This window comes from Mastomys coucha, unplaced genomic scaffold, assembly GCF_008632895.1.
Source record: "Mastomys coucha isolate ucsf_1 unplaced genomic scaffold, UCSF_Mcou_1 pScaffold12, whole genome shotgun sequence".
In the NCBI taxonomy this organism is placed as follows: domain Eukaryota; kingdom Metazoa; phylum Chordata; class Mammalia; order Rodentia; family Muridae; genus Mastomys; species Mastomys coucha.
Genome location: NW_022196894.1, coordinates 12,559,973 through 12,575,529, shown reverse-complemented (window position 1 = coordinate 12,575,529; position 15,557 = coordinate 12,559,973). Strand labels below are relative to the sequence as shown.

The window sequence follows — 15,557 nt, the reverse complement described above, 5'->3', positions numbered from 1 at the left end:
AAAAAAAAAAAAAAAAAAAAAAAAGAAAGAAAGAAAAACACATTTAACACTAAAGCTAACAGTTCTTTTTAACATGTGCAGAGCCAAGGTGGTTAAGTAACTGATATATTTTCCAGAGATCGATTTTACCTCATTATACAACTTAGCAGCTTGAAAATAATCACTTCTGGCTTCTGCTAATAGTGCATTCTGAGTGTCCTGCTTTGTTCCTAACTCACTGCTAAAAATGCCACGGAGGACATCATATTCCCCAATCGATCGATAGAGTCTGAAAAAGAAAAAAGTTCAGATCACCAAATAAAATATTCACACATTTTTCATCAATGTTCAATGAAGATTTCACACAGATGACATACAAGTAGAATTTTGTTGCAAATATAAAATTTAATGGTTTTGAAATTTCCTTTAAGTTTTACTTCTTTAACTAACCCCAAAGCCCAAGTTGTTTTAATGTGCATTTGAAAATAAAATCTAGAAAGCTTAGTGGTAAGTGAGTTACTAATTTAAGATCAGTCTATACCACACTATGAAACCCTGTCTAAAAAATGAAAGCTGTAAGTATGAAAAGCTTGTAATGTCTAAGGCCTCTACAGGTGGTCAATCGGGAGTTTCTGTCTAGCCCTAAGGAAAAGTCATTAACACCTCTCACCTTGTTGATGCTTTAGTCTATGTTGTAACTCTCCCCCTATTGATGTTTTCATTTATATTCTAGGGACTATACTTTAGACACCAAAATTTCCCTTATAGCCTTAATACTTTAAGAGCCCTCACTTATCTTTTCATCTTAATAAAAATATGGCTTGCCCAGCACAGTGGTGCATGTCTGTAATCAATACCAGAAGGGTGAGGCCCAGATAATGAGTTCTATGTAAACCCAGGCTATGTAGCAAACTTACAAACAAGATTATAGCACTATGAAATTTATGTTATTAAAGTTTTTTTCCTTCTTCTTGCAAGTTGTTCTTGCAAATTTCTTTCCAAATCCAAACCTATATGGCATGTTTTCCTGACTACAGTTACCAGACCAGACACCCAAGAACTTCTTCCTCCCTCCTTCTCCTGCTTTCTGTTTTACTTTCTGATATTGAATCTCTTTTATTAGTCAAACAAGCTTTGCTTGGGAAAGTTGGTAAATGCCTGTAATTTCAGTTCCCAGAGGGTAGAGGAAGGAGGGTTGCAAGTCCAAGGCTGGCTTAGGGTTATAGAGTGAGCTCAAGACCAGTCTGGACAACTTATTAAGACCTTGTCTCCATAGGAGTAGGGATGGGTGTGGGGGGAAGAGGTGGAACTGCTCAGGCTTTAATTTAGTGGACAAGTGTTTGCCTAGCTTCTTTATAAGGTCTTGGCTTTTTTATCAAGTACCAAAGGAAGGGAGAAAGGTTTATGAATGGCAAGTTGTACAGAACCTGTATGAATCATGAAGCCATTAAATCTAAGCTAGGTCAAACTGAATATACATGGTTCTGTTATAGCCCAGATTCTGCAGGTCAAAGGTCAGAGCCAGGAGTGAGTACATGGGTGCTGAACAGCAGCACAGCAGTTCATAGTCAGAAGTTGAAATCAGAAAGAGATATTATGTACAAGCACAGAAAGAAATCCTCATATATAACCTAGTCTAATACTAAGGTACCTAGGTGTTTATTAGAACTTGATCAAAATGATGACCATAGTACAACAAAAGACTAAATTATTTAATAAAGTTAGAAACAAATGAGTCAAGTTTAAGCTTGAAAAGCTATACATTCTATATCTAGCAAACTACACATCAATCTATCTACCTACCTACCTATCATCTCCCCCTCCCTGCCTCTCTCCACCTGCCTGCCTGCCTGCCTGCCTACTTGCATGTTACTGGAGATGGAAGTGGAAGCCAGAAACTCTAGCATACGAGGTTCTGCAATGGAAATAAATCCTCATCTATTCCTTCTTCTGCTGTGACTCATACTTCAAAACAGAGTACAGCCTCAACTGGCCTTGAACTAATAGAGATCATCTTCCTCAGCCTCCTAAATGCTAGGTTTACATGTATGCCTCATAACTGCCATTTCTGTGTGCGTGTGCGTGTGTGTGTGTGTGTGTGTGTGTGTGTGAGTGTGTGTGAGACAAGGTGTCAATTATACATCTGAAGCTATGGGAGGTATAAAGGGGCTCCTAACAGGAAGTCTTCTCTGGCTTTTCCTGGCCAGTCCCTTCTCAGCACTCTCTGTCTGACTTCATGTTCTGGTTAATTACGTTTATAAGTATATACATTTTCTATAGGACTCATTTTTTGGAGTATCAGGGATTGAACTGAAAGGACAACATAAACCCCATTTGTCTCCAGTCAAGGACCAGGCCTGATTTCAAAAAAAGGCCATAAGGTACCAGCTCCAGGGACAGACCATAACATCCAGAACAAGATCATAAACATACCCCCTACACCCCACCAAAGAACAGCCTGGGCGCAATCACAAAAATGGGGAAATACCTTATCTCAAAATGAGAGATATCTCATCTGAGCTGAGCTGAGCAACCCTACTTCATCACATGGTTGAGTGTTAATGGCATAGGAATGCAGATCACTGACCACCTGTGAACCCCTAGCACCCCACTAATAAAATTTTAGATTACCTAATCCTTCTAGAGAATTCCCCCGGCTCCCTATAAGGCCTGTGAAACTTTGTCTGAGGTTGCCATTTTGGAGAATGGTTGACCCCCGAATGCTAGATGTTTTTGCAGAATAAACGGTGTTTACTTTTGCATACTATCTGAGTCTGGGTCTTCTTTCAGCGATTTTTGGACCTTTATAAAACCTATGGACTCACACATGCCAACCAAATGCTATAAAGCTACAACATTGAGACCCTCAGTGACTAATGTCTAATGTGTTTCACTTCTTCTGCACCTGGCATAAGTGCTTTACAAAGTCACAGTGCACATTAAGACACTGACTGATAACAATGGTGAATGGTGATCTTTTCACATGGAGCCTAAAGACCTAAAAGATGACCAACTGTTTTAAGATTTTTATTTTACTTATTTTGTGTGTGTGTGTGTGTGTGTGTGTGTGTGTAGGGGGGTGGTAAGCTTGTGGAGGTCAGAGGATAATTAACTCTCAGGAGCTGGCTCTCTCTGTCAAAAGTGGGATCTGAAGATTGAAGTGCAGTCATCAGGTCTGTGTGTCTAGTGCCTTTACCCCCTGAGCTATCTTGAAGGCCCTCTGAATTCTGACTTAACATCCTTCTCAGGATTAGCCTGGGCTTCCAGATGTTAAAACAAAGGAAAAGGAAGAATCAGACATACACAACAGTTTACTACAAAGCATAATTTGTATTTCTAGACAAAGCAATAAAAACATCAGGAGCCATTCGAAACTATGCATTACAGGATTATTCAATGTTTCTTCTTTAAGGAAAATATTCCTTTTCATGGCCATTCTTGACACATGGACTAAAAAAAATCTCAGCCAGAAAAGTTTTATTAGCTCATTAAAAATTTGTGTGTGTGTGTGTGTGTGTGTGTGTGTTTGTGTGCCTGTGTGTCTATCTGTCTATCTGCCTGTTGGCGAGGAGAGTACTGGATACCCTGGAGCTGGAATTATGGGTGGCTGGGATCTGTCCAACATGGGTACTAGGAACTTAAAATTGAATCCTCTCTGAAAGCAAATTCTTCTAACCACTGAGCTATCTCTCCAGCCTCTTGATCAGCTCATTTCTTCATGAAATAAAGGCAAAATTTTATTTGTGCTACTTTGATTGAGTTACTGTTCATCCAAGAATGGTCCACCCCAGACTTACTTAGCAAGTTCCATCCACAGGAGAACATTGGGAAGCAAGTCTTGCTTGCCCCGGACTCGTTTGTTGGGTGGTTCCTCGGGCATCAGGTGGAGTAGGGCCTCTTCCAGAAGACGGATGCCTCCAGGCTGCTGCAGACTGGCCAGGCATGCCACTCGAACTGTGGCTGGGTCAAGTGTCAGCAAGTCTGGGTGCTGGCAGCTCACTTCCTATAAAACCACATATAGCTGTTAGTGCATAGGATCTGGTAACATTGTCACAAATGATTACTCCACTTTATTAAATGTAAGAAAAACAACTTTGACTTGTAATAGTAATAGGCAGAGATATCACAAAAACTGTCTGTGCAATTCTATTAGTAAAATTCTTAGCCACACTCAATTTCTGCAAAGGGAAAATATAAGCCTTTACTGTGTTATATTTCCAATCCAAACATTAATTTATATCAAGAAAAACACTGACAAAATGTTAAAATTAAAGATGCAATGCTGGGTAGTGGTGGCACACGCCTTTAATCCCAGCACTTGGGAGGCAGAGGAAGGCAGATTTCTGAGTTCAAAGCCAGCCTGTTCTACAGAGTGAATTCTAGGACAGCCAGGGCTACACAAAGAAACCCTATCTCGAAAAACAGGGAAAAAAAAAAGATGCAGTCTTCAACCATATGGACCCTCCTTAATATATCTAAGCAACTGCAATTTAAAGGAATATTTATTTATACATTTAGTTTTAGTTGTTAAGAAAAGCAGCTAGAGAATAGATTTTATATTTATTTACCAAAAAAGTAGGTATACTGACTTGCCTATAAGTCTTTGCAAACACCTTTCCTATCAAGAAGTTAACTTATTTAATGATATTTGAAAAGATGATCTCATGAGTTATTACAATGGCCTATAAACATCAAAATAATAAAAAGATAACCCCAACTCATTATCCAGAAGAATGTTCACTGTGATAGTATTCCAAACAGACTGGTGTTCAAATGAGCATCTCTGAACATGCATCTGCACTTATGTAGCACCCTAAGAACTTGGTCTCGATGTTGTTACACATAGACCAGGCACTGTCCATGTGCTTGCCAAGACTGAAGACCAAAACTGAAGGCTATAAATTCTCCAAAGAAATCAAATAAAAATGTCTGTAATCCTTAGAAAGGGCTAATAGTACACAAAAAACAAAACTCAAATAAAACTATTATTTCAGTCAATAAATTTGTATGCTCAAGGCATAAAAAACAATTCCTATGTTGGTGCTAACCAACAGCTGTTTAAGAGAACTTAAGGGCTCACTCAGCAGGGGGAAAATCATGCCTGGGATTGGAAACTTCCCATGCTAGTGAGGTCAGAGCTATCAGAAAAAAAGATCTACTACTGCCTCTTTGCTAGTCAAGCATAATTCCTTACTATATCTAAAATCTTATCCTTATATCCACAAATAAGTATAGGTACCGCCCTTATACTTAATTAATATAAAGCTTCTCTTTACAAAAAATGGAGACAGTCACAGAAAACCACAACTAGACACAATTCAGAGGTTAATGGATGGTGGGGAAACGCAGGTCCAATTGATACATGTATATCACAAATCCTACATGGTTCAGTAACATTCCTGAAGAAGGGATATAAAGATTATATAGCCAGGATATCAGGAAGTCTGCTATGAAATAGTGTCTTCTAGAAATGGATGCATAAAGATGACATAATAGCAATAACACACAATAATATGGAAGGGGTTAAAGTTCATGAGCTCCCCCTCTAGTCAAAGAACTATAGGTAACTAATGACTACAGAAAGAGGAAAGAAGAGGGGAGTTAGCATCTCCCAGAGATGATCTCCTTTATTGGTTATCTGATACAATGTGGTCAGCCCTGAAGCCATATACACACAAACAATAAAAACAGACCTAGCAGATTATACTGACACATTTATGCATACAAATATATAAACTATAGATGTAATTTGGCAATAATAATCAAAGAAAAAGAGGCTTTTAATTTCCAATTGGATCTGGGGAGTATGGGACAGGGTGTAGGGCAGAAAAGCGAGGGGGAAATGATATAATTCAATTTTATTTAAAATTGTTATAAAAAACAATAAAAATGGAAAGAAATAAGATTTATTCTTATGTGTCTGTAAGTCACAACTCCTAGAGCTGTGGTTATAGGCAGTTGTGAGCCACCTAATGCAGATGCTGGGAACTAAACCAGGTCCTCAGCCGGGCAGTGGTGGTGCACGCCTTTAGTCCCAGCACTTGGGAGGCAGAGGTGGGTGGATTTCTGAATTTGAGGCTAGCCTGGTCTACAGAGTGAGTTCCAGGACAGCCAGGGCTACACAGAGAAACTGTCTCGAAAAACTAAAAAAACAACAACGACAAAAAAAAAAAAAAAACCCCAGGTCCTTTAGAAGAGCAGGAAGCAATATTAACTACTGAACCAACTCTTTATCTCCTAAAATCACTTTAAAGATTTAAGAAATTTTATTTATTTGTATTTATTGTGTATGTGTGTGTATATATAAATGGGCAAATGTGTAACATGCAAGTTCATGGAGCGATTAGAGGACAACTTGTGGGATTCAATTCTCTCTTCCATCATGTGGATTCTGGTGATAAAACTCAAATGATCAGATTTGGACTTAAGTGTCTTTACTCACTGAGCCTTCATGTCATCTCAGAAGACATTAATATATGACAGTCCGGTAGGTGTAGTTAAGCAGTAACTGAAAGTATACTTATGCTGAGTTCTCTGTTGCAACTGAGTGTCCTTAAAGAAAACTTCTTTAACCCATGACTAGGTATCTGTAATGACAGCTATACCTGACCCAATCAAGAGGCTACTTACATAACCTGCCTGGCTACTGCCCTATATAATTTTAATAGCTCATATCACTCAAGAACTACAGCACAAAGCCAATTTATTTTTTGTTTTGTGGTTGTCAGTGACAATTGTGAAGAATGAACATTTGGGGTGGCATGGATTTTTGTCTCTGGCTGTGGCCACTTAGAACAAAGCTAGGCATATTCTCAATCACCACCTCAAGTCTGAAAAGAGCTTGCTAAAATACTACAGAAGGAAAAACAACTAAAGAAAACAGGGTTGGGGCTGCAGGAAATGGCTAAGTTGTTAAATTCTGAGCCATGCAAACAGCAAGTGCATTCAGATGGCTAGGACCTGCATAAACTGTAAACTACTGAGTCTATACCTAGAATTCCAGCACTGGGGGGCAGAAAGAATCAGGGAGCTTGCTTGCCAACCAATCTTGCTAAGTCAGTGAGCCCCAGGTTCAGCAAGAAACACAGTAAGTCATACTTTTGGTACAGGCATACATGCATGCAAACATTCATTCATCCATTCATTTATATATACGTACACAAATACATTTTAATCAAAACTCTAAAGAGACAGGTTAATTACAAGACACAAATTTGATTTCAAACTATTGTCATATACAAGGGTAGGTTTGGGGAGCAAAAATAACAAAAAACAAATAAATTACACGTGCCCACTTAGAAGAAATAACCTAAATAATACATTTACTGTTAAACACCTTGTTTCTCAAGTTTCAGTTTGTGAAACAAAGTGACGGCATTAGGCATGTGGTGTCAGAGCAGAGCAGTAGTGACCAAAAAGTGTGTTCAGGCTTTTACCTGGATGCAAGAGACAAAGGGTGGAAAGAACAAGAAAGTTGTATTAAGGAAGCGGCTGAAGTCTTGGAGCAACTTTTGAGTGATGATGTTCTTTTCAGATGTTGTCCTCAATTTATTCACTTCTTTCAAAATCCCAGAAAACAAGCTGCTGAAGAGTTGTTTTGCAATTATTGGGTCTTTCTGTTAAACATAAAAAATAAACATAAACTTGAAGTAAAGGTACGATAATTCACCAGCACTATTTTAGAAAATACTAACCATTAAAAACACATCCATTACATGTCCAAATTCAGTTTATAAAGTTCAGTTTACAAAGTTTTACAGTTTAACACAAGGAGAAGAGGACCTGGAATTTAGTCAAATACTTTTGGCTTGCTGTAGATTATGATGAGGACATAATCTACAACTTACCTTCAAAGTTGAAGCTAGGATACCAGTGCTTCATGCTTTGAACAGACTAAGGAAGGAAGCTGTCACGTGTTGCTGCCACCCTTGCAAAGACCTTGGAACAGTGACTTAAACAGAGTTCCATGGGAATAGGAGCACTATCCTTGATGCATGTATGACTGAACATTTCATCAACATTTCCTAGCTATGTATTCTTGTGAGTGAAGAATAAAAATTTAAAAAGTACTATATTTTATAAAAGCAACATCAGAGTCACACAAACATGACTTGTCTTTTAGGTAAAAGGTATTTCAACATTTATAACATTATACAAAATTTTAGGAAATGCTTCAAAGGCTGGCATTTTTCCAGCCTGTGTGCTGTTTCATCTACTATCTACTGCTTTACAACCTGCTACTTTCATTCAACACGTTGTTAGCAGGTTTGTTAGCCGACTACTGATTCCTGAGAGCGATGCAGAAATCCCTTCATTTGTCGGAGGGTTCTGAATACTCATGTCTGTTAGACCAACTACAATGGTTTACTACTGAAGTAAAAATCCCCTCATCTGGATATGGTGGTGTACACCTTTAATCCTAGCTCTCAGCAGGCTGAGGTAGGCAGATCTCTGTGAATTTGAGGCTAGTCTGGTTTACATAGTGAGTTCCAGGACTATGAAAAGAGACTATGTCTCCAAAAACTTATATGAAATTAATTCTAATCAATCCAAATAAAAAACCAAAAAATTCCTCAGCATCAGGCAGCATTGGTCCTGTGACAGACACTATACATGCTCCCCTTTGCTGTTTCTTACAGGCATGGTTCCCAGTCAGAGGAGGGAGAGAGAGGGAGTGGGGAGAGGAGGAAAGAGAGAGAGATCAGCTTAGCTTCTTCTGGTTATACTGCACACTAGCAGTTAAAGCTGCAGCTGGCATATACAGCAGGTATTCCATAAACAAACATTTGTTAAATAAAGTACTAGAACTAGACGTGGATAATTTAAAGTACTGGAACACCTCTCCTCAAAGAAAAGAAAAAAGAAAAATGTAGTCTTGCCTCTTTAAAAGAATATGGATGAGCTTTGACAAAATCTTAAGCCTATAACTGCCAATAATATTATATATGATAGTGCCCTCTGGTTTAAACAGGACACAATGAAGAGCAGATGTCCACTATGCACAAGAGGCAGTAATCAGGGTACTACACAACTGAAAAATGGAGAGCAGAGGAAGACAGGTGTCTCATTCTTGCCACTTAGAGGTACCTGTAGCTTTGGTCATATATTCCAAGCACTGGTAACTTCCAATCTTTATCTAATCATAACCTTAATGGCATAAGACTATTTGGAGAATCTGGTGTAAGGATGTGAAGGTATTTCATGGTGACAAAAATCCTGTGAAAAGTTACATGATTATGCATGGACAAAGTTCCACATGTGAAAATATGGGAAATAAGGACAATGAATGAGGTTTCTAATTTCTTGATGCATCTATGTAAAGGCTTCAATATTTTAGTACAGTAACATAAACTGTCTCCACAGGAGGAAACCTGGCAACCTGTACATGTTAATACAGTTAAAAAATTATTGTAAATTCAGAATTATTTAGATCAAATAAAAAGTACACAAGACAGTGATCCAAATGGCTTATTGAGCTCTTCAAAATGTATGCTGATATTTTTCTCCATGGTTTCATTCTGACACTGGATAAGAAATATAAATGTCAATCTGACTTTAAAGAGCTCCTTGTGACTGAGTGTGCACTGGCCTGACAAAGGCACTCAGTGTTAGTGCCCACTCTCATTAACTACACGTTAGGATCTCCTCATGAGACAAGAGATCACAGAACTAGGAGATGAGAATAAGGGTAATCTTTAAGTGTACCATTTAAGGGAAATCAGCACTTCTGTATGGCCATTTTTTTTTTCTAGACATAGATCCCTAAAGCACACACAGAGCTTCTAATGTGAACATAAAGCATGGTATCTGGACAGACCTGGGCCACAGCCTGCAAGGGAGTGATCAGACCACTGTGCTGGATCTGGATATCAGGAAGGTCGCCATGTCGATACCTTCTGTACAGAACAACCTGGGCATCCTGCTTCGTTTTTAACTCACTCTTGATATCCTACAAACACCAGAAGCAAAGAACGAAAATTGAGATTTCATGTAAGAAAGTCAAGTATGCCAACTAGGTTGGTGCATGCTTAGGAGGTAAAGAAGTATAGAGAGTTCAAAGTCACCCTTGGCTACATAGCAAGATTGAGGCTAGCTTGAGCTACCTTGCTTCAAAGAGAAACAAAGGGGGGAAAACAAAAAACAAACAAACAAACAAAAAATAAACAACCAATCAACCAAACAAAAGAAAAGCAAGCATGTATGCAGAATGAAATGGCAAGAATACATCTTTAGTACAAAGGAGAAGTAATAATTTTATTTATACTACAATTTGGTCAGTATGAGAGAAAAGGCCATAAATGAAAAATCCAAATCTGAATATCCACAAAATTATAAATCTGAGAGCTAAGTCCCATTCCAATACCACACCCAGCAAGCCTTGTGTAAGGGTCCACAGCAAGGCCCACTCTCTCAGACGCAGATTCCTCAGTCATTACAAACCCCTTCCTCCCCTGCTGTGTTTCCAGCTTTCCCCTCATCAGTGGTTCCAAATCTCAGGATTCTCTCTCCAGAGAGGCTTCCCATAGACATATTCATAGTTTAATTCTGATAGGACACTTTCTAATATCAGCTTCTCTTTTAGTGTGTCATGTAGTAGACTTGGCTTCATGATCATCTCTTCACTACACTTACTATGATGTCTAAAACTGAATATCTTGCTTCAGACACATTTATACAAGGAATGTGAATACAAACACATGAACTTCTAATGTTTAATTATCAACATGTTCCTAAGCATTGGTGAGCATCTCCACAGCTGCATGTCTGTTTCACAGACAGTTAGATTGATCTATGTTTCAATATACTGCCATATCTGTAATTTCTTGGATGTGTGTAGACAGGGGCCTTAAACCTGCAATCCTGGCTCTTTTTTTTTTTTTTTTAAACCAGGTATCATGAACATCATTTATACCCATTAAAGTCAGAAGATAACTATGCAGCACTGCTCCTGTAATTTTGTAGACCAATATTGAACAGAACTTATTTCCTTAGTATACGGTCTGTGAGGCAAAATAAGTATTAAATTCTTGAAGAAGATACAAACCTTCTCTAGTTTTTGTTCCATGAGGCCCTTTTTGGCATACAGCAAGCTCAATTTTTCTCGGTCCTTTAAAAATCGTCTGCGTAATCTCAGAATTTCTGCCTGGCTCTGAGTGTCTGAAGAATATAAAACAGGTTTGCCAACTCATGGTCAATTAAACAACATGTGCAGTTGACTTTCCCAGGATCCCAAAAGTGAAAACATGGGTCTATCTTTACTTTTAAATTTAAATTTAGTGACTTGTTAAGGACACAAACCAATAAGGAAGAGCAGAAAGGGCAGTGCAGCAATTCGGAACTCTAAAGAATATGAAAGTTATAAATGTCTCAGGAAGCCTCAATTAAATGGTGGACCAAGAATGGACCCAGTGTAGTTACAGCCAAATGTTCATGGTCTGTGGCGACCAGTACCCACGGGGGAGAAAGCAAGGACATGGTAGCAGATCGGGAGGAAGTGTGAGGTGGAAAAGAGCACTCCAGCCGATAGTGCCAAGAGGACTCTGAATCCTGCAGTTGCCTTTCTCCAGTGGTGGCTAAAGAGTAATCACTCAAGGTATAATATTATAAGGTCCATGACAGGTCTGCTGAATGAGGAAAGGGTTTACCATGGTCAGGAAGAATTCTGGAAAGGGAAGGTCTGTAAGAAACTTAAGACAAAATATTGGCTGGCAAGATGACTGAATGCTAAAGGGGCTTGTTGCCACCCCTAATGACTTGAGTTTGGTGCCCCCAGACCCATATAACAGAAAAAAATAGATTTCTGAAGTTGTCCTTTGACCTAGAACCATAGCACTGAGTGTAGGCATATTTTCTGTCTGTCTGTCTGTCTGTCTGTCTGTCTCTCTCTCTCTCTCTCTCTCTCTCTCATACACACACACATACTCACTCACACACTCGCTTACACGCTACACTCACAAAAGTAACAAGACAAAATATTTATGTTGGGAAAGTACAAATGTATAACTCAGGGAAATTTGGATAAACATGTGAAGATTTAAGCATGTAAGCCAAAATGATTATCAATGTCCAGGAAAAAAAAAAAAGGAAAAAATGATCATATACAAAGGGACCCAATCACAAGAATGATTTTATCAAAGTAAGAGCACAGAGGACAGATACTGAGAAATAATTACACAAAGGATGGGATCTTAGGCCAGGACCAGGTAGGTATAAATGTGTCATAGAGGGCAAGGACAACAGACAAACCTCAAATGCAGAGATAGCTTAAGAGTACTTGCTGTGCCTCTAGAGGACCTGACCTCAATTCCCCACACCTGTAACTCTAGCTCCAAGAGATACAACATCCACTTCTGAGTTTTGTAAAGAGCTATCTTTTCCCCAGACCATTCAGTGTTGAGTCTGGAGGCCTACCAGGCTCTCTGCTATCTCGGTCTCACACTGGCTCTGAAATGAGGCCATCCCTACCTACTTACCATCAAGCTGCTAAGGACCAAAAAGTGTTTCTGGATTTGCCTGCCAGTTCATCTTACACCACTTGCTTGCATATAATCTCTTTGAGAGGATCAGAGTCCTCATGACTTATCTGTTCCACTCATCAGGTGGCAGCTTCCTTAAGAGTTCTTTGCTTTCTTTCCTTTACTGGACTCTTCACAATTCCCCATGTTTCCCAGAACATCAATCCAGCTGGACTACACAGAATTGTCAGTATGGATTTGCTTTCCACAAAGTTTGCTCAACTAATTTTGAGTCCCTTCTACTCCACAAAAATATTGCTTTCCTTTCTATCTTCATCCCTTTTCTCATTCTCTTCCTGTATCCTAGGCTTCCAGGCTCTTCTCAAACACCCTTCGTCTATCTAGTCTTTCCAAATGCTTGCTCCATACTCTGTCTGGATTTGACACTGGCTTACAAATTCTACCCCATTTACTGCTTTTACCTACTTCAAATGTTACCCAAAATTCACTAAATAAATGGAACTATCACACACTTAAATGTTCTCAAAGGACACAAAAAAAATAATGTTTTCAACATGGTAGGTGTCCAGACAATAATTACTGAATTGAATTCTGATGATTTCATTAGTTTTCAAGGAAATGTAGACAGTCAGGAATATGTTCTCCCCATCTAAGCTTCTGCATTAGGGACAATGCATTTGGAACACATTCCAGACACTTACTTACCACTTTTCACTTGGTTATCCACCTCATCACCAGGGAGGCCCAGCTTTTTTGTCCCAAAGTCAGGTCCTACTGACTTCCAGGGTGTTCTCTGTGACTTTTCGCTCCTCTTGTGGGAAAACAGCAAGGAAGAAGACAAGGTCTCTGAAGAGAGGACTGTGTGATCTGCCAGGAGGTCAATGCTGCTCCCAGTCAGCCAATCAAATGAGCTCCTTTCAACTACAGACACACAGGGTGAGAGCACTGAGGATGCTGCTACCGAGCAGCACAGCCTGCTCAGGACAGCAACATCTGGCAAACAGGGTACTGGATCTCTCTGCAATTACCTGATACTGGGCTGAGGCCAAGGGTACTTGGTGTATGACCAAACACAGACCAGGCACCTGAGCCTTAGGACTCTCTAGCAGCAATAATTAATCCTAGTAATGGCATTTTATTACTGTTTAATATTATTAAAATAATAATAGTGAGTGTCAAAGAATTTCCTCTGTGATTATTCAAATTAGTTCTAATTTCATAGACAACTGAATGGGAAACTAATTATGTAAAGGAAACTGCTGAAGTGTTTATACAAAACAATTAAGTGGGCTAGAGAGGTGGCTCAGTGTTTAAAAAGAAACTTGCTGACCCTGTAAAGGACCTGCTTCAGTTATCAGCAGCCACATGTTAATTTACAAAACATCTGTAACACCAATTTCTATTTTCAGGGGATTGAGCCCTCCTCTAGCCTCTGCTGGCACCTGGCGCATATATATATATATATGTATGTAGGCAAAATACTCAAACACATAAAATAAAAATGAATCTTTTAAAAACAGATTAAGATCTTTTATTTTATACTTTATACTTTGCAGACCAAAGCAAAACAATTAACCCACCTGGAAAAGAACAGTTTTGTAAGCTTTTTTTTTTTTTTTTTTTTTTTTTTGAGACAGGGTTTCTCTGTATAACCCTGGCTGTCCTGGAACTCACTCTGTAGACCAGGCTGGCCTCGAATTCAGAAATCCGCCTGCCTCTGCCTCCTAAGTGCTGGGATTAAAGGCGTGCACAACCACTGCCTGGCTTTTTGTAAGGTATTGATAACACCAAATGAATCTGGTTAATGCTATCTTGCTCTTGAGATAAGATAATTTAAATATGACACATTAGTTTTTTTTAAAGAGTTATTCAGCAGAAGAGGGCATTGGATAGCACTACAGATGGTTGTGAGTCACCATGTGGTTGCTGGGATTTGAACTCAGGACCTCTGGGAGAGCAGTTAGTGCTCTTAACCACTGAGCCATCTCCTCAGCCCCCTATGTTAAATAGTTTTATGTCAAACCAAACCAAGCATGTGCAGCTACAATCAGATTTAAAATCATCATCATCATCATCATCATCATCATCATCATCATCATCATCATCATCATCTTTTTATGCCCCTTAAACACTGTGGAAAAACAAAAAGTAACATTTACCACTTCAACCATTTTAAAATTCATGACTCAATAGAATTAAGTCCATTCTATCAGCACTATCCAGAACCCTTTCCTCTTACAAAAGTAACAATAGTTACTCTGTAACTATTTACCTCTACCTCTATCACCTCCACCCAAACCCTGACAACTGCCCCTTTCTCAAAAGATCAGACAACTCTGAAAACCTTCATTTTTTTCTCCTTTGACTGACACGTCTTTTATAGCCTTTGTGGCTTATGTTATCACTTTATTTCTCTTACAAAAAAAATCAATGTTCTTGCAACAGAAGTTGTTGTCAAAGGCCTGGTCATGTGTTACCTGAAGTTTGTGTTGGAGTGAAATCATACTGCTGTTGGGTGGCCCGCACTTGCCCAGGCTTCCGCCTTCGGTCCGAGAGGGACCCTTCTTGGGTTTGGGTGTGGAGAGTACTTGGAGAGGCCTGGGTCTCAATAAACATCGGAGTAAGAACAGTACTACGAAAACGCCAGTCAGGATCTATAGTATATTCCTATGGGAAGGAAAGTGTCAAAGAACATGATGTTCCTTCTGTAATGACACAGAGATATTTCCATGCTTGCCTAGCATTAGTGAGGCTCTAAGTTCAATGTCAAGCACACAAAACTAAGCAATAAAATCCAATAGTACCATTAGCGTATGGGTATGTACTGTCACTCTAAGAAAAGCTAAGAAAAAGTCCTTGTTTACTTTTTTAAATTTTTAATATTTTTTTTTTTTGAGACAGGGTTTCTCAATGTAGCCTTGGCTGTCCTAGAATTCATTCTGTAGACCAGGCAGGTCACAAATTCACAGAGATCTGCCTGCCTCTGCCTCCCAACTGCTGGGATTAAAGGTGTGTACCACTACTGCCCAGTACCTTCTTTCTTTTTTGAGATGGATAGCCCTAGTCTGGCTTTGAACTCTATATAACCAAGAATAACCTTCA

The 15,557-nt window shown here is 39.1% G+C and overlaps 1 protein-coding gene across 1 annotated transcript in view; it reads right to left on the bottom strand.

Moving 5' to 3' along the window:
* Prkdc (protein kinase, DNA-activated, catalytic subunit) overlaps positions 1 to 15,557 on the bottom strand; it is a 204,043-nt gene that overhangs the window by 58,824 nt on the left and 129,662 nt on the right. Inside the window, exons 58-64 of the mRNA XM_031363186.1 lie at positions 14,933 to 15,122; positions 13,161 to 13,376; positions 11,024 to 11,136; positions 9,797 to 9,928; positions 7,416 to 7,595; positions 3,777 to 3,982; positions 130 to 268 (exon numbers count right to left, since the gene is read on the bottom strand). Coding sequence (XP_031219046.1) covers positions 130 to 268; positions 3,777 to 3,982; positions 7,416 to 7,595; positions 9,797 to 9,928; positions 11,024 to 11,136; positions 13,161 to 13,376; positions 14,933 to 15,122 — 1,176 coding nt within the window. The remainder of the gene's footprint in view (positions 1 to 129; positions 269 to 3,776; positions 3,983 to 7,415; positions 7,596 to 9,796; positions 9,929 to 11,023; positions 11,137 to 13,160; positions 13,377 to 14,932; positions 15,123 to 15,557) is intronic.